General features: G+C 40.4%; 3 protein-coding genes across 3 annotated transcripts; all 3 read left to right on the top strand.

Annotated features, from left to right (window-relative positions):
• Positions 1-508: 508 nt before the first annotated feature.
• LOC125149963 (putative gustatory receptor clone PTE01) lies at positions 509-1,501 on the top strand. The gene has a single exon (XM_047829189.1). The coding sequence runs from the start codon at positions 509-511 to the stop codon at positions 1,499-1,501; it is 993 nt and encodes a 330-aa protein (XP_047685145.1).
• Positions 1,502-8,995: 7,494 nt separating this feature from the next.
• LOC125149973 (putative gustatory receptor clone PTE01) lies at positions 8,996-9,985 on the top strand. Its single transcript, XM_047829207.1, is given in 1 exon segment — positions 8,996-9,985. A coding segment is annotated over 1 exon segment (990 nt).
• Positions 9,986-23,030: 13,045 nt separating this feature from the next.
• LOC125149935 (putative gustatory receptor clone PTE01) lies at positions 23,031-24,119 on the top strand. The gene is given in 1 exon segment (XM_047829130.1): positions 23,031-24,119. A coding segment is annotated over 1 exon segment (1,089 nt).
• Positions 24,120-24,580: the final 461 nt, after the last annotated feature.

The following is a 24,580-nucleotide window of genomic DNA, read 5'->3' as shown; positions in this document are numbered from 1 at the left end:
TTTGAATAAAATAGGATGCTTCTAAGTGCCCTTTAATTAGAATAATTTTTTCCTTAAAGGGAGAAGAATGTTTCTTATTCAATATATTTCTTTAAAAGAGTATTTTGTGGTGATCATGGATTTATCATTTATCTCTGAATGTTCTTGCTCCTCTAACATTCTTCAGTTGAGTATCTTTAAAGTGTGTATAGGAAGAGGGTACCTGGATGGCTCAGTTGTTTGAGTGGCTGACTTGATTTCTGCTCAGATCATGGTCCCAGGGTCATGAGATGGAACGCTGGATTCTCAATCCCACTCCTTCTGCCCCCTCCTCCACTCCTGTGGACTCTGTCTAAAATTTAAAAAAGAGAGAGAAAGAGAGAATAACAGAGAAACGAGTGAGGAAACAGTTCTAAGACAATTGAATTTTAGGCACAGAAATATTGTTGAAGGTACTGGAGTGTATGATCCTAAGTGTGAATATTTTCCTTGTGAACTGCTTGAATACACAATATGGACACAGTGCTGAATGCCCATTGACTTGTTTACTTTCTCCAACCTTCTTTTCTTTTTCAAAAGGTGTCCAAGGTACATAGAACCACAAAATCTAACAAGGGTTTCAGAATTCTTCCTCACGGGACTCTCAGATGATCTAGAACTGCAGCCCCTCCTCTTTGGGCTGTTCCTGTCTATGTACCTGGTCAGCGTGCTCGGGAACCTGCTCATCATCCTGGCCGTCAGCTCTGACCCCCACCTCCACACCCCCATGTACTTTTTCCTCTCCAACCTGTCATTGGTTGACATCAGTTTCACCTCTACTACCATCCCCAAGATGATTGTGGACATCCAAACTCAGAGCAGAGTCATCTCGTATGTGGGCTGCCTGACTCAGATGTCTTTTTTTATGCTTTTTGGATGTTTAGACAGTCTCCTCCTGGCTGCGATGGCATATGACCGGTTTGTGGCAATCTGTCACCCCCTGCGCTACTTGGTCATCATGAACCCTCGCCTCTGTGGCTTGTTGGTTTTGGCATCACTTTTCATCAGTGTTTTGGTCTCCCAGATGCACAATTCAATCGTGTTACAACTTACCTACTTCAAGGATGTGGAAATTTCTCATTTCTTCTGTGATCCTTCACAACTCCTCAACCTTGCCTGCTCTGACACTTTCACCAATAACATAGTCATGTATTTTGTTGGTGCCATCTCTGGCTTTCTCCCTATCTCAGGGATCTTTTTCTCTTACTATAAAATTGTTTCTTCCATTCTGAGAATCCCATCAACAGGTGGGAAGTACAAAGCCTTCTCCACCTGTGGCTCTCACCTGTCAGTTGTTTGCTTATTTTATGGAACAGGACTTGGGGTGTATCTCAGTTCAGCTGTGTCAACTTCCCCCAGGAAGGGTGCACTGGCCTCGGTGGTGTATACTGTGGTCACCCCCATGTTGAACCCTTTCATCTACAGCCTGAGGAACAGGGACATCCAAAGGGCCATGCAGAGGCTCCTCAGCAAAACAATCTAATCTCAATACTGTGCTGTCCATTTGGAGTGTAGGTAGGAAAATGCAGCAAAACTAACCTAGACTTGCAAATCCTACCTCTCTCACCATATCATTTTTTTAGCTGTCATGGCTTTCACCCCTCTCCTTGCTGAACATTTCCATATTGCTTTTTTTCATATGTCTTCAATGGGACAGAAAATATTCTGGGGTCCTTTGTATATCATAATCATTGCATGACTGAATCCTATTATATCTGTGGAGATTCTGTGCTTTAGCATTGGTGATCCAAGCATCCCAGAAAGATGAGAGGTTCTCTTTTTTTATACATTTAAATCACATTTCCCCCACAGTTCTTGTGTATTTTCCATACAGATTTCTCATTTTTCCAATCAGGTTATGTGGGAGGATTCATGTCACTGGTTGTCAAACTTGACATTCATTCATTCATTCATTCATTCATTCATTTATCCCATTTATCCTTTCTTTCTTTCATTTATATTCAAGTATAATTAACATACAGTGTTATATTAGTTTCAGGTGTACATTATAATTATTCAACAATTCATACATTACTCAGTGCTCATTGTGATAAGTGTACTCTTAATCCCCTTTATCTATTTCACCCATCCTCTCACCCACCTCTCCTGTGGCAATCACCAGTTTGTTCTCTGTATTTAAAAGTCTGTTTTCTTGTTCATGTTTTTGTTTGTTCATTTGTTTTGTTTCTTAAATTCCACATGTGGGTAAATTCATATGGTATTTGTTTTGACTTATTTCACTTAACATTAAACCCCGTAGGTCCATCCATGTTGTTGGGAATGGCAAGATTACACTGCATTTTTTATGGCTGAATAATATTCCATTGTATATAAATATACCAGATCTTCTTTATCCATTCATCTGTTGATGGACATTTGAGTTGCTTCTATACCTTGGCTATTATAAATAATACTGCAACAAACAGAGGGGTGCAAATATCTTTTTTAAAATTAACTAATTAATTAATTTAAATTCAAGTTAGTTAACATATAGTGTAGTATTGGTTTTAGGAGTAGAATTTAGTGATTCGTCACTTACATATAACACCCAGTGTCCATCCCAACAAGTGCCCTCCTTAATACCCATCACCCATCTAGCCCATCCCCCTACCCACCTCCCCTCCAGCAAGTCTCAGTTTGTTCTCTGCACTTAAGAATCTCTTATGGGTTGCCTCCCTCTCTGTTTTTATCTTATTTTATTTTTCCTTCCCTTCTCCTATGTTCATCTCCTTTGTTTCTTAAATTTCACACACGAGTGAAATCATATGATATTTGTCTCTCTCTGACTGACCTATTTTTCTGTTTCCATCCATGTTGTTGCAAATGGCAAGATTTCATTCTTATTGATTGCCAAGTAATATTCCATTGTTTATACATACCACACCTTCTTTATCCATTCATCAGTCTATGGATATTTGGGGTTTTTCCATAATTTGGCTATTGTTGATAGCACTGCTATACACTGGGATGCATGTGTCCCTTCAAATCAGCATTTTTGTATCCTATGGATAAATACCTAGTCATGCAATTGCTGGGTCGTAGGGTAGTTCTATTTTGATTTTTTGAGGAACCTCCATACTGTTTTCTAGAGTGGCTGAACCAGTTTGCATTCCCACCAATGGTGGAAAAGTGTTCCCCTTTCTCCACATCCTCACCAACATCTGTTGTTTCCTGCGTCGTTAATTTTAGCAATTCTGAAAGGTGTGAGATATCTCATTGTGGTTTTGATATGTATTTGGGCATGCAAATATCTTTTCAAATTAGTGTTTTTATTTTCTTTTCTATTTTCATTTTCCATTTCTAGTGGAATTGCTGGATCGTATGGCAATGCTATTTTTAGAATATGGTTTTTCACAGTGAGTGCTCCAATTTGCATTCCCACAACCAGTGCAGTTTCCTTTTTCTCCACGTCCTCAATAATACTTGTTACTTCTTATGTTTTTGATTTTAGCCCTTCTGACAGGTATCAAGTAATTTGCATTTCCCTGGTGATTAGTGATGGTCAGCATACTTTCATGTGTTTGTTGGTCATCTTATGTCTTCTTTGGAAAAATGCCCATTTTTAATTGAAAAAAATTTTTTGGGTGTTAAGTTGTATAATTTCTTAAAAAAAAATTTTTTTTTTCAACGTTTATTTATTTTTGGGACAGAGAGAGGCTCTGAGCCATCAGCCCAGAGGCCGATGCGGGGCTCGAACTCACGGACCGCGAGATCGTGACCTGGCTGAAGTCGGACGCTTAACCGACTGCGCAACCCAGGCGCCCCTAAGTTGTATAATTTCTTTACATATTTTGGAAATTGACCCCTTTGTTGGATATTCATGTCCTCTATACTCATCTTTGGCAGTGACACTAATATCTCATCTCCTCTACCCACTATGCTGACTTCAGTTTAATAATATTTTTGCTACTGCCCAAATATTAAAAGGCCCCAATACTCACCTTCTCCTTCTCCAATACATTTCTTCTACCTACTTGCCATTTGGCCACTACTCATCATGGCAGCGGGAATTGGAAACTGGAAAAGAAGAAAGCACATATCACATTTTACTACACAAACATAAATGCCTTTGGTTTTCCTATTCTGTGTCCTATAAATTCATCTTTATCATGACCCTAGTATCCTTTCCCCCTACTAATGTCTTTATACACCCTACTCTGAAATAACTTCAGTTTAATAACACAGTTTTTCTATGGGCTAACTATTCTAAATGCCTTAACACCCCACCTCTCCCTCTCATATCTACCTCTACTTATCTGTCATGTGCTCTCCCCTAAAAATACCTTCTGTCATTTATCCACACATAGGTAAATAGCATTCTTTCTAGTACCCAGTTTGATTGGGTATACCCTAAAGTTTTCTTCATATCACTTAATGACAAACTAATCTCCATATTTCTCAGCAGAGAGATCTCTGAGTCAGGAAGGATGCTTAGAGGGAATTTAGAAGGTTACATCTCACTATCCACATACATCTCACTTTATCCACTAGAAAAAAAAACCAGATAAACAAAAATCACAGTTTATTTATGTCTTTAAAAGCTGAGAATACAGAAATCTAAAGAAAATAGATTCTAGAGTGAGTTGATTCCTCTCTAGTTGGCAGAAATCAGAACCGCTGAGGATATTTGTTAAATTTGGCCATGGAATAGCTGCAAGTTGGCTTAAAGTTGGTGGAGGGGCTCTCATGGTGCAACAGAAACCAAGGAGTCTACTTGAGATGGCATGACCAGAAGCAGTAAAGTGGGGTCTGCAGAAGTGCCCAATGGAGAACACATTCTACCCATTTGCCAGTGTGTCTCCTAGGAATTTTTGTTGTGTGACAAATTCGGGACTATACTGGAAAGCAGACAGAAATGACCTGAGTCTTGAAGTGCTTGGAGCACAAAGTTCTTATGGAGGATGAGACTTGTGTGATAAGCAGTACTTGAGATGTTTCCAATGATCCCCAACTCCTGGTTTTCTGGTTCTTGTGTATTTCCCTCCCCCTGAGTGTGAAATAGACATAGCGACTCACTTCCAACAATGAGAAAGTGGAAGAAATGTTGGGAAGTCACTTTTGGGAATAGGGTGAAAAAAAAAAGATTTCTTCCTACCGCCTCTCTCTCACTCTTTCAGTTGATCATGTTGATGGAACCCAATTGCCATGTTATGAACTGCCCCATCAAGAGGCCTGAGTGTGAAGGAACTTAGGGTATTCTTTGGCCAACAGCCTGCAAACATGTGAATCCTACCAATGGCCCATGAATGAGCTTGTAAATGGGTTTCTGCCTGTCAAGACTTGAGATGATAACAGCCTTGGCCAACACCTTGATTATAACATTATGAGAGGCTCTCTAAAGTATTGAAGTAAAATATCAGTTACCAAATAAATATGTAAGAATCAATAGTTTCCTAATATATCAGTGTAACTCAATTAGAGAGAGAAAGAAAAAAAGAGAACTAAAGTCTCATTCAAATTAGCAAAAAAATAAAAATAACCCTGTGAATCTCCAACATATAAAATGCCAACCTGGGGCACCTGGGTGGCTCAGTCGGTTAAGTGACCCACTTTTGATCTTGGCTCAGATCATGACCTCACAGTTTGTGAGTTCAAACCCCACATCAGGCTCTGTGCTCATGGTGTGAAGCCTGCTTGAGATTCTGCCTCTCCTTCTCTCTGCCCCTCCCCCCACATGTGCTTTCTCTCTCTCTTTTTCTCTCAAAAAAAAAAAAAATGCTGACCCAAGTAAGAGCTAAAAAATGAAAATAAGAAGTTATCTTTAGAGACAGCTATTAACTGGGGCACCTGGGTGGCTCAGCCAGTTAAGCATCTGACTTCAGGTCATGATCTCACTGTTGTGGGTTCAAGCCCCCCACCAGGCTCTGTGCTGACAGCTCAGAACCTGAAGCCTGCTTCAGATTCTGTGTCTCCCTGACTGCTCCTCCCCTGCTCACACTCTGTCTCTCTATCTCAAAAATAAACATAAATAAAAAAATAAAAGAGAAAGGCAACTATTGACTGAGAAAATGGAAATAGTATCACATTCTCTGTATAGAAGACCTAATTCTGCCTAGATTTCATGATTCATATATAATGGATTTACAGATATCAAAATCTCATATTGAGTGATTCAATTGAAAATAAAGTCTGAATTTTATTTTAAGATCCTACAACTTGGAAGTAAGAAGCAAGGAGAGAGCTGAACTTCTTCCATAGGAGAGGAAGGACCTAGAACCTTCTAAAGATACTCATTTGTTCCCCTTTCTCTTCTATTAACATTAGCAAGTCCTGAGAGATCGGGACAACATGGACCAATTGGCTAATTATAAGCTTTGTGTATTGAGCCTCCAAAGTCATACAGTTGTAAATAATTGGCAGGTGCCTCCAGCTGTTTAGTTTGACAGTTCTAATACAGTGGCTCCATACCTGTGTCTCCTCCCCTTGTGGGCATCTGCATAAGAAGGTCCCAGCCAAGTCTGTCTTCCTGCCTGTCCTGAGGAGGGACTGTGAACCTTCATCATACACCCGACAGGAGACCTGTACTCCTCCATCATGCTCCAGCAGAGATGCATTCCCACCCAGTAAGTGCTGAAGGGGACAGTGATTGGAGGAGGGACCATCAGGAACATTTTTTCCTCAACAACACAAACATGATGATGCTTGGGATAGACGGATGGGAGGGCATCATTATATAAACCTTCAGATGAGAGCCCTGTGAAATTTATTTTCTTGGTTCTGGTGGAGGTGTGAGAATTCTCATTAAGAGTTCTTCTGGGGCACCTGGGTGAGTCTGTCGGTTAAGCGTCCAACTTCAGCTCAGGTCATGATCTTGCAGTTCTTGGTTCAAGCCCCAAGTCGGGCTCTGCTCTGACCGCTCCGAGCCTGGACCCTGCTTCAGATTCTGTGTCTCCCTCTGTCTCTGCCCCTCCCCCACTTGCACTCTGTCTGTCTCTTTCAAAAATAAATAAACATTTAAAAAAATTAAAAAATAGTTCTGCTTCCACCTCTCACTGGCTCTGGCTCTTATTGACATCTGCCCCGCCATATAGCCGCAGATGGATCTCTCTAGCCTTTTCCTAAGCTACTCCAAAATGATCATGAAGGAGATTATGATGATTACAAGGAGGAGGATGACATTAACCATTAACCACAACATAGTGTGCTGGGGGCTTCCTAAGTACTCCCATAGTACTGGGGGCTTCCTAAGTGCCAGGCTCTGAGATATGTATTTTATGTATCTTGTTTGATTTCACCTGCATAAGTTGTCCCAAATGATAAATGCACACATTATTATTATTTTATATAAGGAGAAAGGAGAACAGAATTTTATGTAACTTGTACCAGGTCATAAGTCGGAAAGGGTTGATGCCACGTTTGAATCTGAACATCAGACCAGTATTCCCCCCCGACAACCCAAAATGGTCATTTCACTTCCTTGTCAGTCCTGGCAGAGACTTCTTGCTCTTCCCTTTAGGGGTTTCTGGTAGACCACAGTTGGAGAGCAGTCAACTTCCTGCATCAACTATGGGAAGAATGGCTGAGATCACAGGCAATGATCTTAGAGAGTTGGCACACAGTTCTTCAGGAGATCTCTCTCTCTCTCTCTCTCTCTCTCTCTCTCTCTCTCTGCCCCTGTTCCTGGATTTCCCTTCAACTGTCCACTTCCTCTACCATTCTTATAATAAGCCTACTCAATCACAAAAGGAGACAAAGTCAGAGTCTTGGGTCTATTTCTACTTAGGAAACTGAAAACAATTAAAAAATATGTCTCAGATGTACCTATAGTTAAAATCTCTGTACCCCTGTTGAAAACTTTCAGAAATTATAGAGACAAGGAAGTTCATGGGACTCAGAGAATAACAATTTAATTTTGAATCCTGTCTGCTCCACTTATTATTAGTGTGTTATAGGTCAAGTTCTTGGTATCTCTGAGACTTAGAATTGTTGTCTAAGTTGATCCCTAATTGGTACAACTCAACTGAAAAAATATTAAACAAACAAAGGATGCACTCTATGCAATAAGTATGTGATGAGTGCATAAAGTAAGGGCAAATTAAATTTTAGAATTTTTATTACTAATAATGATAAAGTTAACTATCATGTCATTGGACTTAACTATCTGATGACCTGAGGTTATGATTTCCCTACAGTTCTAACAGTACATTTTACTTTTGTTTACACAAGTATATCTTTCACATATGGAGAGAAACAACCAAGTCTCATTTATTTCTGAATCCCTGGAGTCTATACCTTTTTGGCACAGGGGAGCCATAAAAAATTTAAAAATCTCTGTTAAATGTAGGGTAAACCTTTCCATTGTTCACAGAAACAAAGAAGAAACTATCTTCATAGTCATCAATGTTGGATGATTATACATACTTAACTAAACTGTGTTTTTCAAAATTTGAAGTCCACCAAAGCCAAGGATAGAAATTACATATTAAATGACTTTTAAAAGACAACCAACATCAAATCATTGCTTACCTCCATGAAGGAGAGAAGAAAGAAAATCAAAAAATGATAAAGCTCATGAATATAACTAACAAAATATTTTCTGATTATGAATATTGAACTTTAATACAGAATCCAAATCACACAGTCCTGCCTTTCATGGGGTGTTTATGAATACTCTAAATGAAGAGAATATCTAGCATTGCATTTGAGTAAAGAAAGATATATTTAACTGCATCTCCATTTCTTTAAATTAGAGTGATTTTTGTCTTATTCTGTGGTTTCTCTTAAAGAAGTAGGCTTGTTTACTGTGATCATGGTTTATTACCTCTTATGTTCTTGCTCCTCTGACACTCTTCAGTTGAATTTCTCTAAAGTAAATGTATATATAGAGAGGTGAATAATGTGAAACCAATGAGGAAAGAGTTCTAAGAAATGGGATGTGTCATTGAAAAATATTTCTAAAGGCACTAGGGTACATGTCTACAAGTATTAATATTTTACTTGTGAATTGCTTGAATATACAACATGGACACAGTGCTGGATGCCCATTTACTTGTTTCCTTTCTCCAACCCTCTTTTTGTTTTCTAAAGGTGTCAAAGCTACACAGAACAAAATCTAACAAGTGTCTCAGAATTCTTCCTCACGGGACTCTCAGATAATCCAGGACTGCAGCCCCTCCTCTTTGGGCTCTTCCTGTCCATGTACCTGGTCAGTGTGTTTGGAAACCTGCTCATCATCCTGGTTGTCAGTTCTGACTCTCACCTCCACACCCCCATGTACTTCTTCCTCTCCAACCTGTCCTTGGCTGACATCGGATTCATCTCCACCACTGTCCCTAAGATGATTGTGGACATCCAAACTCAGAGCAGAGTCATCTCCTATGTGGGCTGCCTGACTCAGATGTCTTTTTTGATCCTTTTTGGATGTATGGATGGTATGTTTCTGACTGCAATGGCATATGACCGATTTGTGGCCATCTCTCATCCTCTACACTACTCAGTCATCATGAACCCACATCTCTGTGGCTTCTTAGTTTTGGTGTCCTTTTGTGTTAGCCTTTTGGACTCCCAGTTGCACAATTTAATCGTGTTGCAACTTACCTGTTTCAAGGATGTGGAAATTTCTAATTTCTTCTGTGACCCTTCTCAACTCCTCAACCTTGCCTGCTCTGACACTTTCACCAATAACGTAGTCAGGTATTTTGTTGGTGTCATCTCTGGCTTTCTCCCTATCTCAGGGATCTTTTTCTCTTACTATAAAATTGTTTCTTCCATTCTGAGAATCCCATCAACAGGTGGGAAGTACAAAGCCTTCTCCACCTGTGGCTCTCACCTGTCAGTTGTTTGCTTATTTTATGGAACGGCTATTGGAGTATACCTTGGATCAGCACTGTTGCCTTCTCCCAGGAAGGATGTGGTGGCCTCAGTTGTGTACACCGTAGTCACCCCCATGCTGAACCCCTTCATTTACAGCTTGAGGAACAGGGACATCAAGAGTGCCCTATGGAGGTCACTCAGAAGACTAGGATAATCTCAGTATGTGTGCATTCCTTTTTGAAGTGTGTGTTGAAAAAATCAGCCAAACCAAACATGTAGATCAGCAAATACTGCTTTCTGGGCCCCATTATTTTTTAAGTCTCATGGTTTTCATTCCTCTTCATGTTTCATACATGAATACTATTTTTTAAAATTTGTTTTTAATTGGATTGGAGGAGTATTCTGGGACACTTTGTACATCATAATGAATGCATGAGAAGTTCTCCTCAATTACCCTGGTATCCAGGGTGCATTCTTCCTTTTATATACTTAAAATTTATATCCTTTCCCATGGTTTCTGTTTATTTTCCATACAAATTCTGCATCTGTCAAAGCTATTTATCCGGGTAATGTCTAAATATGCCATTACTGGCCCTCAATCTTGGATTTTTTTTTAAGTTTATTTATTTTGACAGAGAGAGAGAACACGAGCACACAAGTGGAGGAGGAACAGACAGAGGGAGATAGAATCCCAAGCAGCCTCTGCACTGTCAGTGCGGAGCCCAGTGTGGGGTCAAACTCATGAATGGTGAGATCATGGCCTGAGCTGAAGTTGGACACTTAACCGACTGAGCCACCCAGGCAGCCCCCAATCATGGATTGTATAGAATACGCTGAGAAGTTTTATAACTAATGATGACTGAGTCTCATCACCAGAGATTCTGATTTAGTTGGACAGGTGTGTGTCTAGGTATGAGGGTTTTTTTAAAAAGCACCCAAGATGGCTTAGCTGTGAGTTGCTAAAGAGATCAAGCTCTAAAGGCTAAGTCATAAAAAACGTACTGTAGCTCGAAGCAAGGGGTTTCTTCAAATATATTGTCCTTCAACACAATAAGCTTTTCCCTTGTGCTGGTTGTTAACTCTTTCTGCTCCAAACTCATCCTTCTATACTTATCCTGTAATGCTAGAGTGGGTCTCTTGAAATCCCTGCTTTGTTTTCCATATATATATTTTTTTCTTTCTCCAAAATTTTACGTAAATTCCAGTTAGTTGATGTAGAGTGCAATATTAGTTTCAGATGTAGAATTCGGTGATTCATCACAACAAGTGCCCTCCTTAGTACCCATCATCCATCTAGCCCATCCCCCCACCCACCTCCCCCCCAGCAACCCTCAGTCTGTTTACTACAGTTAAGAGTTGTTGCATAATTTGGGGGCGCCTGGGTGACTCGGTTGAGTGTCCCAACTTCGGCTCAGGTCATGATCTCACAGTTCATGAGTTCGAGCCCTGCATTGGCCTCTATGCTGACAGCTCAGTCTGGAGACTGCTTTGGATTCTGTGTATCCCTCTCTCTCTCCCCCTCTCCCCACTCATGCTCTGTCTCTATCTCTCTCAAAAATAAACAAACATTTAAAAAATCAAAAATGAGTTGTTACATATTTTTAATAATGGTCAGCAAATTATATTACACTCTAAAATTAAAGTTCACTCCTACCTCTAAAAACCCTAAGCCCTTGGTATTTATTGGCTTCCATCTGTCACCACATTTTCCCATCTTTTGCTTTGTCTTGAAGTAGCTATTTACTCAACTACCTACACTTAATTCTCTTTATTACAATAATCCATTGATTTTTTTTTTCTTGACCGAACCCTGAATGTTAAATTATAACATGAGGCGAAAGGTGTGTAATAAGTTGTGTGCAGTTGGAATATTGCATAATGAGCTCATAAAATAAAGGTGGTTTTAAATATAGATTTAGGAATGTACAACTGAGATCTAAGTCCTGGAATCATATTTCCAGTAGATGAGTGGCTCTAATGGTGTCTGAGGATTATAAAGTCACAAATTTCATTATAAATAAATTGTACTTTGTCCTCCTTTTTAAAAAATCCTCAGCAGCAAAGGTTTATGTTGTCAGCAAAGGTGAGCTCTTTTCTTTGTCTGGTAACAAACAGCCTGTTTAGGACTTCACTTTGTTGTCTTACCGTCTTGTCTTCTGTCATTGATAAATCAGTCTTTGGGCTCCATTTGGTATCTATCTTTCCTTAGAAATGTCATATGTAGTTTATTGGTAGTAATCTTGGTTCTCTGAAAACCTGTCCAAAAGTTACTTTAATTTACCCTGTCTTTTACCTCTATGGTAAATCATCTACCAACTACATGGATAAGGAACTTGATATTGGAGAAAGGCATGACATTGACAGATGATGAAGCCAAAACAGTTAGCGGGAAGTTACCATCCAAGAAAAATTACCACATTTCTATATTTGCCTATCCATTTATGCAGACCTAAGTGATGGCCAAAGAACCTTGGTAAGGGGGAAAGTGATGCTGCCTTTTTTGTCAGATGGTAGACTCTACCCAGTGGCAGCACTTTGGTTTTGTTTGTTTGTTTTTAGGTTTAGATTTAGAAGAAAGCTGAGCATGGGAAAAGACTGGAAGATTCATACAGCCATGTAAATGTGGTGGGACAACACTTGATTAGAATAGGAAACACAGAAGGAGACTGGGTGGTTCAGTCAGCTGAGTGTCTGACTTCGGCTCAGGTCAAGATCTTGTTCATGAGTTTGAGCCCTGCATCAGGCTCTGTGCTGACAGCCTGGAGCCTGGGGCCTGCTTTGCATTCTGTATCTCCCTCTCTCTCTGCCCCTTCCCCTCCCACGCTCACACTCTGTATCTCTCTCAAAAATAAATAAACATCAAAAAAAAAAAGAAAAAAAAAAACCAAAACCCAAAAAAGAATAGGAAACACAGATAATAGAAAAAATGTGGGATAGGAAAATACTCCATGGCCTGGTATTGGCTCAAAAATTTGCAAATTAGTAAGTCAAAGTTCTTTTCTGAGCCTCAGAATCCTCAGCAGCAAATGAAGTGCAACAGTGTTTATCCTCTGAGGCCATGAAATAATTATATATAATTGTGCCATGGGCCAGTCAGATGGTATATGGTAATTCTTATTATACCATTAAGGAAGTTAATTTAAATAAACATTCCAGTAATTTATAAGTAACTTGATGTTACAAACAGTGTGACTTTGAGTATGATACATAACATATTTCTATTTAATTTCTTATCTGTAGAGTTATGATAGTAAGAGCATCTAAATGAGAGGCTGATTGAGAAGATATCATCAAATGTAATGATAGAACACAATTTAGGATATAGTAAGGAGTCGATAGGGCACATTGTTGTAGTATATTGACAGGCCAGTGTATAGTTCCAACATACAGGTTTTGTAGGCCAAAATTTGACTTGTAACGTCAGCTCTGGCTTCACCATCAGCTAACTCATTAGCTGAGTGCACTGGGATATATTTTTATAACTTTCATGGCCTCTGATCCTTCATTCTAAGTAATATTTAGCTGAAAGCACTCTAGGATTAAAAAGACAGCAGGAAAGCAAAAGGGGGGGGCACCTGGGTGGCTCAGTCGGTTAAGTGTCTGACTTCGGCTCAGGTCATGATCTCGCAGTCTATGAGTTCAAGCCCCACGTCGGGCTCTGTGCTGACAGCTCAGAGCCTGGAGCTTGCTTCGCATTTGTGTCTCCCTTTCTCTCTGTTCCTCCCCAATTCATACATTTGTCAATCTCTCTCAAACATAAATAAACATTAACAAAATAATTTAAAGAAAAGTAAAAATAAAAAGACAATATGCTCATGGTAACAACTAAATAAATATAGATATCATTATCATCATTATATCCTAAGGTTGATATATTTTTTTTCAACTCAATTGAGATATAATTGACATACAACACTGTGTAAGTTCAAAATGTACAGTGTATTGATTTGATATACTGATATGTTGCAAAGTGATTTACAACCACAGAGTTAGTTAACAATTCCATATTTCACATAAGTACCATTTCTTTTTTGTGGTGAGAACATTTAAGATCTACTCTCTCAGCAACTTTCAAGTATATGATATAGTACAGTCATCATGCTGTACATTAGATCCTCAGAATTTATTTATCTGATAGCTGAAAGTTTGTGCCCTTTGACCAACATATCCCTATTTTCCCTACCCTCTATCCCCTGGTAACCAGTTTTTTACTTTTTGTTTGTTTGAGTTTGGTTGTTTTAGATTCCACATATAAGATAGTATGCAGTATTTGTCTTTCTCGGACTTATTTCACTTAGCATCATGTCCTCAAGGTCCATCTGTGTTGCAAATGGCAGAATTTGCTTGTTTCTTTCTTTTTAAAAAATGTTTATTTATTTATTTTTGAGAGAGAAAGAGAGAAAGCAAGTGAGCAGGGAAGGGGCAGAGAAAGAGGAAGGGAGAGAGAGAACCCCAAGCAGGCTCCATGCTGCCATTGCAGAGCCCAACACAGGGCTTGAACACTCGAACCATGAGATCATGACCTGAGCCAAGATCAGGAGTTGGATACTTAACCCACTGAGCCGCCCAGGCACCCCAAATTTACTTCTTTCTTTTTGCTGACTAATATTCCCTTTTGTGTGTATGGATACATATTGCATCTTCTTTATCTGTTTGTCTGTTGAAGGACATTTAGATTATTTTTGTATTTTGGCTAATGTGAATAGTGCTGCAATGAACATGGGAGCACAGATATCTCTTCGAGATCCAGTTTTAATTTCTTTTGAATATATACCTGGAAGTGGGGTTGCTGGATCATATGCTAGTTCTATTTTCAATACTTTGAGACATCCACATGCCGTTTCCATCGTGTTTGTACTGATGAACATTCCCACAAAAGTGCACATGGGTTCGCTTTTCTCTACTTTTGCCAACATTTGTTATAGTGTCTTTGAAGACAGTAATTTTAACAGGTCTGAGTTGATATCTCATTGTGGTTTCAATTTGCATTTCCCTAATGATGAGTGATGTCAAGCATTTTCATGCACCCTTTGGTTATTTGTTAGTCTACTTTTAGAAAACTGCTTGCTTGGTTCCTCTGCCCGTTTATTATTATTATTATTATTATTATTATTATTATTATTAGTCCTTGAGTTGTGTGAGTTCTTTATATATTTTGGATATTAACTCTTTATCAGATATATGATTTCCAAATATGTCCTCTCATTTTCCCATTCCATGGTTGCTTTTGCATTTTGTTGTTTCTTTTGCTGTGCAGAAGCTTTTTACTTTGATGTAGTCCCACTTATTTATTTTTGCTTTTGTTGCTTGTGCTTTTGGTGTCCTGTTTAGGAAATTGCTGCCAGACCAATGTGAAGGAGTTTTTTCCCCTATGTTTTCTTCTAGGAGTTTTATGTTTTCAGGTCCTCTGTTTAAATCTTTAACCCATTTCAAGTCCGTTTTTGTGAGTAGTGTAAGATAAGAGTCCAATTTTATTCCTCTGCATGTAGTAATTTAGTTTTCCAAACTTTTTTTTTTTTTGGAGACAGAGTGTGAGTTGGGTAGGGGCAGAGAGAGAGGCAGAGAGAATCTCAAGCAGGCTCTATGCTTTCAGTGCAGATCCCAACACGGGGCTCCATCTTGCAAAACATGAGCTGAAATCAAGAGTGAATCAACTAAGCCACCCAGATGCCCCTTCCCAACACTATTTTTTGAAAAGAATATCCTTTCCACATTGAGTGTTCTTGGTTCTCTTGTTAAATATTAGTTGACTATAGGGGCGCCTGGGTGGCTCAGTCGCTTAAGCGTCTGACTTCAGCTCAGGTCACCATCTCACGGTCTGTGAGTTCGAGCCCCGTGTCAGGCTCTGGGCTGATGACTCACAGCCTGGAGCCTGCTTCCGATTCTTTGTCTCCCTCTCTCTCTGCCCCTCCCCCATTCATGCTCTGTCTCTCTCTGTCCCCAAAATAAATAAACGTTAAAAAAAAATTAAAAAAAATTAGTTGACTATATATGCAGGGGTTTATTTCTGGGCTGTTGAGTCTGTACTATTGGTTTCTGTGTCTATTTTTATGTCATTACCATACCTGCTTGTGGTTGATATTGGTAGTGCTTACACTTCTTCCTTGTTTCTAGCTGCATCTATATGTGCAAGCTTTGCCATTCTCTGGGTGGGGTATACCAGAAGCAGGTCCTTTGTGCAGATCCCTGAACCTCAGGGCAAACTGGTCACTCACCCTACTCTCCCTTTCCTTTTGAGAGGAGCTCTTCTAGCTGAGGAATACCCTCTGGGTGCTGAGCAGTGCTAGCTGAGGGATGGAATGATGCAGGCAAAATGAAGCTATTTCTTCCCTTTTGTGTAGTTATTCTTGTGTTAACCTTATTCTCAGGTTATTCCCTTTTGTGTGGTTAGTCACTGTTTGCTGAAGTTTCTTAAGTAGACTCCTGAGCTCTTCCAGAGCTGTTTTTGCTCATGGATGGTTAATTATTGATCTCTCAGGTGGGTGTGGCAGAGGCCAGGGTTGCTTCTTCAGCATCTTGGATTAATTGATTTTTCTTTGCATCAGTTAATGATAAGCCGTTCTCTGAGTTACTCACCCAGACTCCTCTGAACCAGGAGAACCACATGATAGGCTGTGGCAGGTTGTGAGGGACCAATATTTTCACACAATTTATTTTGTCACCCAGAAAAAAACCAACAGGCCATTTATTTAAAAAAATTTTTTGGGGGGCACCTGAGTGGCTCAGTCGGTTAAGCATCTGACTTCAGCTCAGGTGATGATCTCACGGTCTGTGAGTTCAAGCCCCGCATCGGGCTCTGTGCTGACAGCTCAGAGCCTGGAGCCTGTTTCAGATTCTGTGTCTCCCTCTCTCTCTGACCCTCCCCCATTCATGCTCTGTCTCTCTCTGTCTCAAAAATAAATAAATGTTAAAAAAAATTTTTTTTTACATTTACTTATTTTTGAGAGACAGAGAGCACAAGTGGGGAAGGGGCAGAGAGAGAAGGAGACACAGAATCTGAAGCAGGCTCCAGGCTCTGAGCTGTCAGCACAGAGCCTGATGCGGGGCTTGAACTCACAAACTTCGAGGTCATGACCTGAGCTGAAGTCGGGCGCTTAACCGACTGAGCCACCCAGGCTCCCCTCAACAGGCCATTTATTTAAATGTTAGGATTTGTGAACACAACGTAATGTAAAGAAAATATATTCGAGGGCAAATGAATTCTTCTCAATGTGTAGAAATCAGAAACTACTGGGGATGTTTGTTAAATTTGAGCACAGAACGGCTCAGCTTGGTGTGATGTCAATGGATGTAGACATCTATCTTGGATCTTCTACCCTGGTGGTAGAAGAGAAGCTATATTAGCTTCATGTCCTGAAGCAACATGGTAGGGTCTGCAGAAATACCAAATCAGTGGCCATTTCTGCTCACATGTCAGATCTTTTGCAGAGGAATTTTGTTGAGAGTCTTTTGGTGTTATGGGTTGTGGGCTGTGTTGGGAAGCAGAGAGAACATCTTCAAAGTCTTGTGGTGTTTAAGACCAATGTCCTGAAAAACGGTGAGACCTGCATGGTGGGTAGATTCTCATATGTTCCCAAAGACCTCCACCTCCTGGATTTATACCAAAGTGGAGACTTATCCCCTTAAGTGTCCTGGGCCTAGTGACTTGCTTCCAACCAACACAACATGGCAACACTGATGGGATGTCACTTCTGAGATTGGGGTACAAAAAGACTCTGGCTTTCAACTTCCTGTCTGTAGTTTCCTTGTCACCGGCCTGCTTATCCTGATGGAAGCCAGCTGCTATGTTGCTTCCCCATGAAAGACCCATGTGTCAGAGAACTGAAGAATACCTCTGGCCAACAGCCCACAGGGAGTCCATCCTTCCAACAGCTATGTGAGTGCGCTTGGAAATAGGTCTTCTCCCAGTGAAACTTTGAGGGGACTGTAACTGTAGCTGGCACACTCATTGCAGTCTTGTTAGATACTCTTGTTTATTTAAGAGAAGTAGCAAGTTATAAATAAACATATAAAAATTAATAGTACTTAATATGCCAACATACATCAAAGAAACAGAAAAATTAGAACTTGGGCTGTCATTTAAATAAGGGAACAAAACCCCCTAAAAACGGGAAAAAGGAAGTTCCTCTTAGGAACATAAATTTTAACTTAGAAGATGGAAATAGCCTCTGATTCTTGTTGTGGAAAACCAAATTCTCCCTAATTTACATGACTGACATAATCGATTTGTAGATGTCAAAGTCAAAAAGCCATACACTAAATTGAAAAAAAAAAGAGTCTGTATTTTATATTAAGATCCTTGAAATTAGAAGTCAGAAGGAAAGTGTACAGACAGATGAGCTTTCTCCAGAGAGGAAGAAGGGCCTAGACCCTTCTAACTACAGTCACTTTTCTCATTTCACTCTTCTGTTATTAGGAAGTCCTCAGAGAGTGGGATAGCATGGACCAATTTTGCTAATTATGAGCTCTGTGCATTGAGCTCTCAAGGTCATACAGTAGTAAATAATTAGCTAGTGCCTCCAGCCTTTCTGGATGGCAATTCCGTTAGGATTCATACTGTGTCTTCTCCTCCAAGAGTCATCATCTGCAGAACAAGATTGATGCCTGAGGCTGTCTTCCTGCCAGTCCTGAGCACAAAACCTCAGCCATCATCACTTACCAGGCAGGAGGGGAGGATGGACCCAAACTCCTATGTCATGACCCGGCAGAGGTATAGCACAGACCAGTGAGTGTCCAGGAAGATGGTGGATGGAAGAGGGACTGTGGGGAACTGTTTCCTCCTCAGCAAGACAATCTGGGGCTGGCCAGATGGGAGGACAGCCATTGCAAAGTTTCAGCTCAGAGGCCTATGAAGTTGATGTTCTTTTTCCTGTTGGGAATTTCAGAATCTCATTCAGAATTCTGCTCTCCTCCAACACCATTTCTAGCTTCCATATGTCACACTCACATGAGAGCAAGAAATGGATGTCTCCAAATTGTTCCCTAAGCACTCCAAAAGGATCATGAATGTGATGATGGTAATCATGATGGTGATGAGGAGAGTAGCCATTCTACAACACTTTATTGAGAGTCTCCATGTGCCAGGCTCTGAACTTTGTGCTATACAGCTTTTTATTTTCATGTACATAATCCTTCCCAAAACACAGGTGCACAATTGAAGAACAGAGCACAGCATTCTTATTTATTTTCACCAAGTCCTGGGGTCAAAAGGGGTGAAGTCAGGTTTGGATCTGAGTATCAAGACTCTATTCACAAGGCACAGGGTGTGGGCAATGTCTTTCCGTACAATTTAGTTTCATGTGGCTTGTGAGCCCTTGAAACGTGAGTGGTCCAAATTGACATGTTCTGCCCATACAAGATACCAGATTTTGAAGATGTTCAAAAAAGAATGTAAATATCTCAATGTTGTTTATTGGTGAAATTATAATATATTTTGACATAGTTGGTGAAGTAAAATATTAAAACAAACCAACAAACCAACAAACAAACAAAAGAAAACCAACCAACATCTCAACCTGCCTTTCCTTTTTCTTTCTAGGTCACTCCAGGCAGAATGTCAGCAGGAAACAACCGAGTCTCATTCATTCCTCAGCACCTACACTGTGGTTAGCATAGTGTATGTGTATGTATATGTATTATGTATATTATATATACATATAATATATATAATATTGATTACCCTTTGTTAGTTCACAGGAAGACAATGTAATCAATATGGCTTCCATACACTAGAGGCTTTCCCGTCTAAGTTTTCTTTTCTTCCAGGGATGTCCTGTATGACAAATGAATGAGATTCAGTGGTTTCCTCCAAGCACTCTTCCAGAGTGACAAATCAAATTAACTAAACCCTGAGGAAGGGGCCATGGGAACCCCTGGTTTGTAGCCAAATCAGACAGAAATTGGCCAGAACATGACGGACATACTACTCGCGACTGGCATCTGAAGTGGGGTGGGAGCAGTCTTGTGAGACTGAGCCCTCATCCTCTGGGATCTGACACTCCAGGCAGATAGTGTCAGAACTGAGTTAAACTGTAGGACATTCAGCTCTTGTAGAGAATTGCTTAGTGTGGGGGGAAAGTATTCTGTGTAAAATAATGGAGAATTGGAGGAGGTGAAAAAGTGCGTGGGTTTTTCCTATACAGTGCCAAAGACTTAATTCAATTTTAGTTTACTCCTCATAGGGTCAGAGTGTTCATGCCCATTGTGGGATCTTTGAGGGCAAGGCAATAGTTTTAATGGTGAAGGTGAAGCATACATGTTTTTTCACTGTTCTTATGTTCAAGAACCTCCTCCCTAAGATTCTAGAGGGCACGTTGTTTAAATTTAATGGGATCCCAAGAAATGACTGTGACCTGAACCCATGTATTGATTGAGAACATGAAATTTGCCAACTGGTGCATTTCAGCAGATATTAAAGTTAATTCAGTACCTGTGTGAAGAGATGGAAAGCCAATCAGCACCTTTTTATTTTTTGTTCCATAAAGTATTTTAGTACATTTCAGATTTCTAATTGGATCAAATTGTATACCTGTTCTATTTTTTGTCTCCTTCCCCATATGCAAGTTTCTTTCTTTCTCTTCTTTTGTTTTCTTTATTTTTAAACACTGTATATATTTCAAAGGAGGTCCTCTCCATCCTGCTCATATTTGTAAATTTATTTCTCCAGAGAGCCTCAAGCCAGGATCTTCATGATGAGGGGCCTCTTCCATGATGATGATTGTTTTATAGGGTTTAGATACCCCATGCCTAAGCCAGGTCTACACTAACCTCTTTACTGTGCTACAGGGATGCTATGGATGTTTCTCCCTATAACCCTGATGATCTGGATCTTTGTTGTGACAAAGGCATGGGCAACAGGAACAGCAGAGGTATTGAAAAGTCCCAGTCTGTTTTTAGGAATGCAGACCTCATATGACACACAATGACTGCTTTTCTTCTCCTTCTCCTTCCTTCCCCTCCCCTCTCCCCTTCCTCCTTTATTTCCCTCCCTCTGTCTCTCTTTCCCTTTCTATCTCTCTCATGACACTTCCATGTGCAACCACCCAATGGACCTAGATCATGCACAGGGTGTACTCTTTCCCTTGAGCACCCATAGAGGCCAATGCTCAATTTACACAACAGTCAGGGTAAGAGCCTTTCCTCAACCCTAATGTCAGTCACAGCTTTATTCTAAGACATGGATAGGTCTGGGCCAAAACACAAGACCCAGGGCCACATTAAGAAAAGACCCAATCCTGGGGCACCTGGGTGATTCAGTCGGTTGAGCGTCCATCCGACTTAGGCTCAGGTCATGATTTTGTGCTTGGTGAGTTCGAGCCCCACATCAGGTTCACTGCTGTCAGCCTGTCAGCACAGAGCATGCTTCAGCTCCTCTGTCCCCCTCTCTCTACCCCTCCCCCACTTGCGCTAGCTCCCCTCACAAAGATAAATGTTAAAAGAAAAAGACCCCATCCCATACTCTTGTCTCTAACAACCAAGTGATTATTGACACTTCTAAATTAGGTCATTTGGATCTCTAAGAAAGGATTGGAAGGGCTCAAGAAATGCATCACAGTGCAGCACAGTCCAGAGTGCATGCTTGCCATGAGGCAGCAGAGCCAGTGAGCAAGCCAGACCAAGAGAAGAAAGACCTCGTCTGGTGGTGGTCACTGCCTCATGCCCTAGTCACTGCATCAATAGGACACTGCAGAAATAGGATTGACTCCTATTCAAAATTTGGCTTGGATGTTGAGGCTGATAATGCCACACATACAAGAGGTTATAAAACGTTTTATTCTTCATAAAGATCTCCTTTTAGGGAAAGCATAGCAGGCTTTCTAAACTGGTCTGAAATGGCACAAGATGGTGTATATATATATGTACAATGGAGTATTACTCGGCAATCAAAAAGAATGAAATCTTGCCATTTGCAACTACGTGGATGGAACTGGAGGGTATTATGCTAAGTGAAATTAGTCAGTCAAAGAAAGACAAAAATCATATGACTTTACTCATATGAGGACTTTAAGAGACAAAACCGATGAACATAAGAGAAGGGAAACAAAAATAATCTAAAAACAGGGAGGGGGACAAAACAGAAGAGACTCTTAAATAGGGAGAACAAACTGAGGGTTACTAGAGGGGTTGTGGGAGGGAGGATGGGCTAAATGGGTCAGGGGCACTAAGGAATCTACTCCTGAAATCACTGTTGCACTATATGCTAACTAATTTGGATGTAAATTAAAAAAAAAACGAAATGGTACAAAAGTTCAAGGAAAGTGATTGGCTTCGATTTTGTATTGTGGCTATGGTGTGAGTTCAGAGAGAGAGAATTCCTGCCTATGTGCTTGTGAGGTTTGAATGTTTCACTGTCTCCAAAGGAGGGAGAACCCAGGCTGCCTGGCTTGCTTTTTTTGTTATTTGTTTTTGAGATAAATTGACATATAATATTATATTAGGGTCAAGTATACAACATAATGATTCAAAATTTATACATATTACAAAATGATCACTACGGTCTAGTTAGCTTCCATCACATACATAGTTCCAATGTTTTTTGAGAGAGAGAGAGAGAGAAAGAGAGAGCAGACAGGCAAGGGAGGGTCAGAGGGAGAGAAATGATCTTAAGCAGGCTCTATACTCAATGCAGAGCTGGATGCAGAGCTTGATCCCATGACTCTGGAATCATGACCTGAGCCGAAATTAAGGGTTGGGTGCTCAGCCGACTGTGCCACTCAGGTGCCCTGCAAAAATTTTTTTCTTGTAATGAGAACTTTTAAGATCTACTCTTAACAGCTTTAAAATATGAAACACGGTATTATTAACTATAGTTAACATGCTGTACATCACATCCTTAGAACTCACTTATAACTGGAGGACCCGGGTTTTTTTATCAGCTAGCCCAGGTGTTGGGCAGATGGGGTAAAGAGAGCCTTAACCACCGTTTGCAGCCAAATATCACCACAAAAAATGGAGTCAGACACTTTATTACATAGTTCTTTAGGGTGTTTGTAATTTCTCTGCATTTAGACGAAATAAAGTACTTTTGACTGATAATTAAGTGCCCTTAGATTAGAACAGTCTTTTAAGGGAGAATGACATTTCTTATTCCTTTTGTTTCCTTTAAGGAGGGTACTGATATGTTAGTGTGTTTATGGAATTTTAAATCTGTAAGTATCCTTGGCATCTCTAATTTCTTTAACTCCATCTTTCCAAAGTGGGTGCACATAGAAACAGGTGAATGGAGCAAAAGACAGTGAGAAAAGAGTTGTAGGAAGAATATGTTGTCACAACTGAGAAATGTTGCCACATTTCCCTCAAGGGTGAATACTTTATTTGTGAATTGCGTGCATCCAAAGTATAGCCACACTGATGGATTCCTGTATACTTGTTTCTGTTATGTAAACTCTCATTTATTTTCCAAAAGCTGTCTCTGCTCTGTGGAACCAGATAATCTAACAGATGTGTTGGAGTTCCTCCTCCTGGGGTTCTCAGATGATCCAGAACGGCAGCCTCTAACCTTCAGCCTGTTCCTGTCCATGTATGTGGTCACCATGCTAGGGAATCTGCTCATCATCCTGGCTGTCAGCTCTGACTCCCACCTCCATACCCCCATGTATGTCTTCCTTTCCGTCCTGTCCGTGGCTGACATCGGTTTCACATCTACCACAGTCCCAAAGGTGATTTCGGACATTCAGACTCATAACCGAGTGATCTCCCACGTGGGCTGCCTGATTCAGTTGTCTTTTTTTTATCTTTTTGGCTGTTTGGACAGTGTACTCTTAACTGTGATGGCCTATGATCGATTTGTAGCTATTTGCTATCCTCTGTACTACCCAGTCATCATGAACCCCCGCCTCTGTCGCCTGCTGATTCTGGTGTCATTTTTGATCAGCCTACTGGACTCTCAGCTGCAATGCCTCATTGTGTCACAACTTACCTTCTGCACAAACGTGGAAATTCCCCATTTCTTCTGTGACCCTCCTCAACTCCTCAAGCTTTCCTGTAATGATACTTCCACCAAGAAAATATTCATGTATTTTATTGGTGCCATCTTTGGTGGTATTCCAGTCTCAGGGATCGTTTTCTCTTATACATGAATTCTTTCCTCCGTTCTGAGAGTCCCATCAACAGGTGGGAAGTACAAAGCCTTCTCCACCTGTGGCTCTCACCTGTCAGTTGTTTGCTTATTTTATGGAACAGGTCTTGGGGTGTACCTGGGATCGACTGTCTCACATTCTCCCAGGAAGGATGCAGTGGCCTCCATGATGTATGCTGTGGTTGCTCCCATGCTGAATCCCTTCATCTACAGCCTGAGGAACAGGGACATCAAGAGGGCCTTGCAGAGGCTCCTTAACAGAACAGCCTAGTCTTAATACTTGGGCTTTTTTTGTGTGTGTGTGCCTATTGATCCGAAATGATTGCCAAACCAAACATATGGAATTGGCAAGCATGCCTCTTTGGTCACATTTTTTGTAGGTCGTGGTCCATTCCTCTTGATTTGTCATTTCTAAATATTGCTTATCTTGGCACCCTTTTGATGGAATTATGGGAGTATTCCAGGACGCTATGTATCCCAATATCACTGCACAATTGAATCTCTTTATACCTATGGAATCTTCTGATTTGTCACCTATGACCCAAGCTTCCTGTAGAAATTCACAGCTCCCTTTTCAAATAGATACACAATTCTCAGCCATTTTCACCATAATGTCTATTATCCATAAAAATTTGGCTTTGGTCAAATCTATTTATCCATGTTGTGTGAGAGAATGTATGTCACTGGTCCGTAATCTTGGCTTCCTATTTGGAGTATCTGATAAGCCTTTTA

This window comes from Prionailurus viverrinus, chromosome A2 (assembly GCF_022837055.1).
Source record: "Prionailurus viverrinus isolate Anna chromosome A2, UM_Priviv_1.0, whole genome shotgun sequence".
Lineage (NCBI taxonomy): Eukaryota > Metazoa > Chordata > Mammalia > Carnivora > Felidae > Prionailurus > Prionailurus viverrinus.
The sequence above is the reverse complement of the archived record's forward strand: the minus strand, read 5'-3'. Positions and strand labels throughout refer to the sequence as shown.

Excerpts from the sequence above, each read along its gene's own strand:
- LOC125149963 (XM_047829189.1), top strand. The coding sequence starts at position 509 with ATGCCCATTGACTTGTTTACTTTCTCCAACCTTCTTTTCTTTTTCAAA.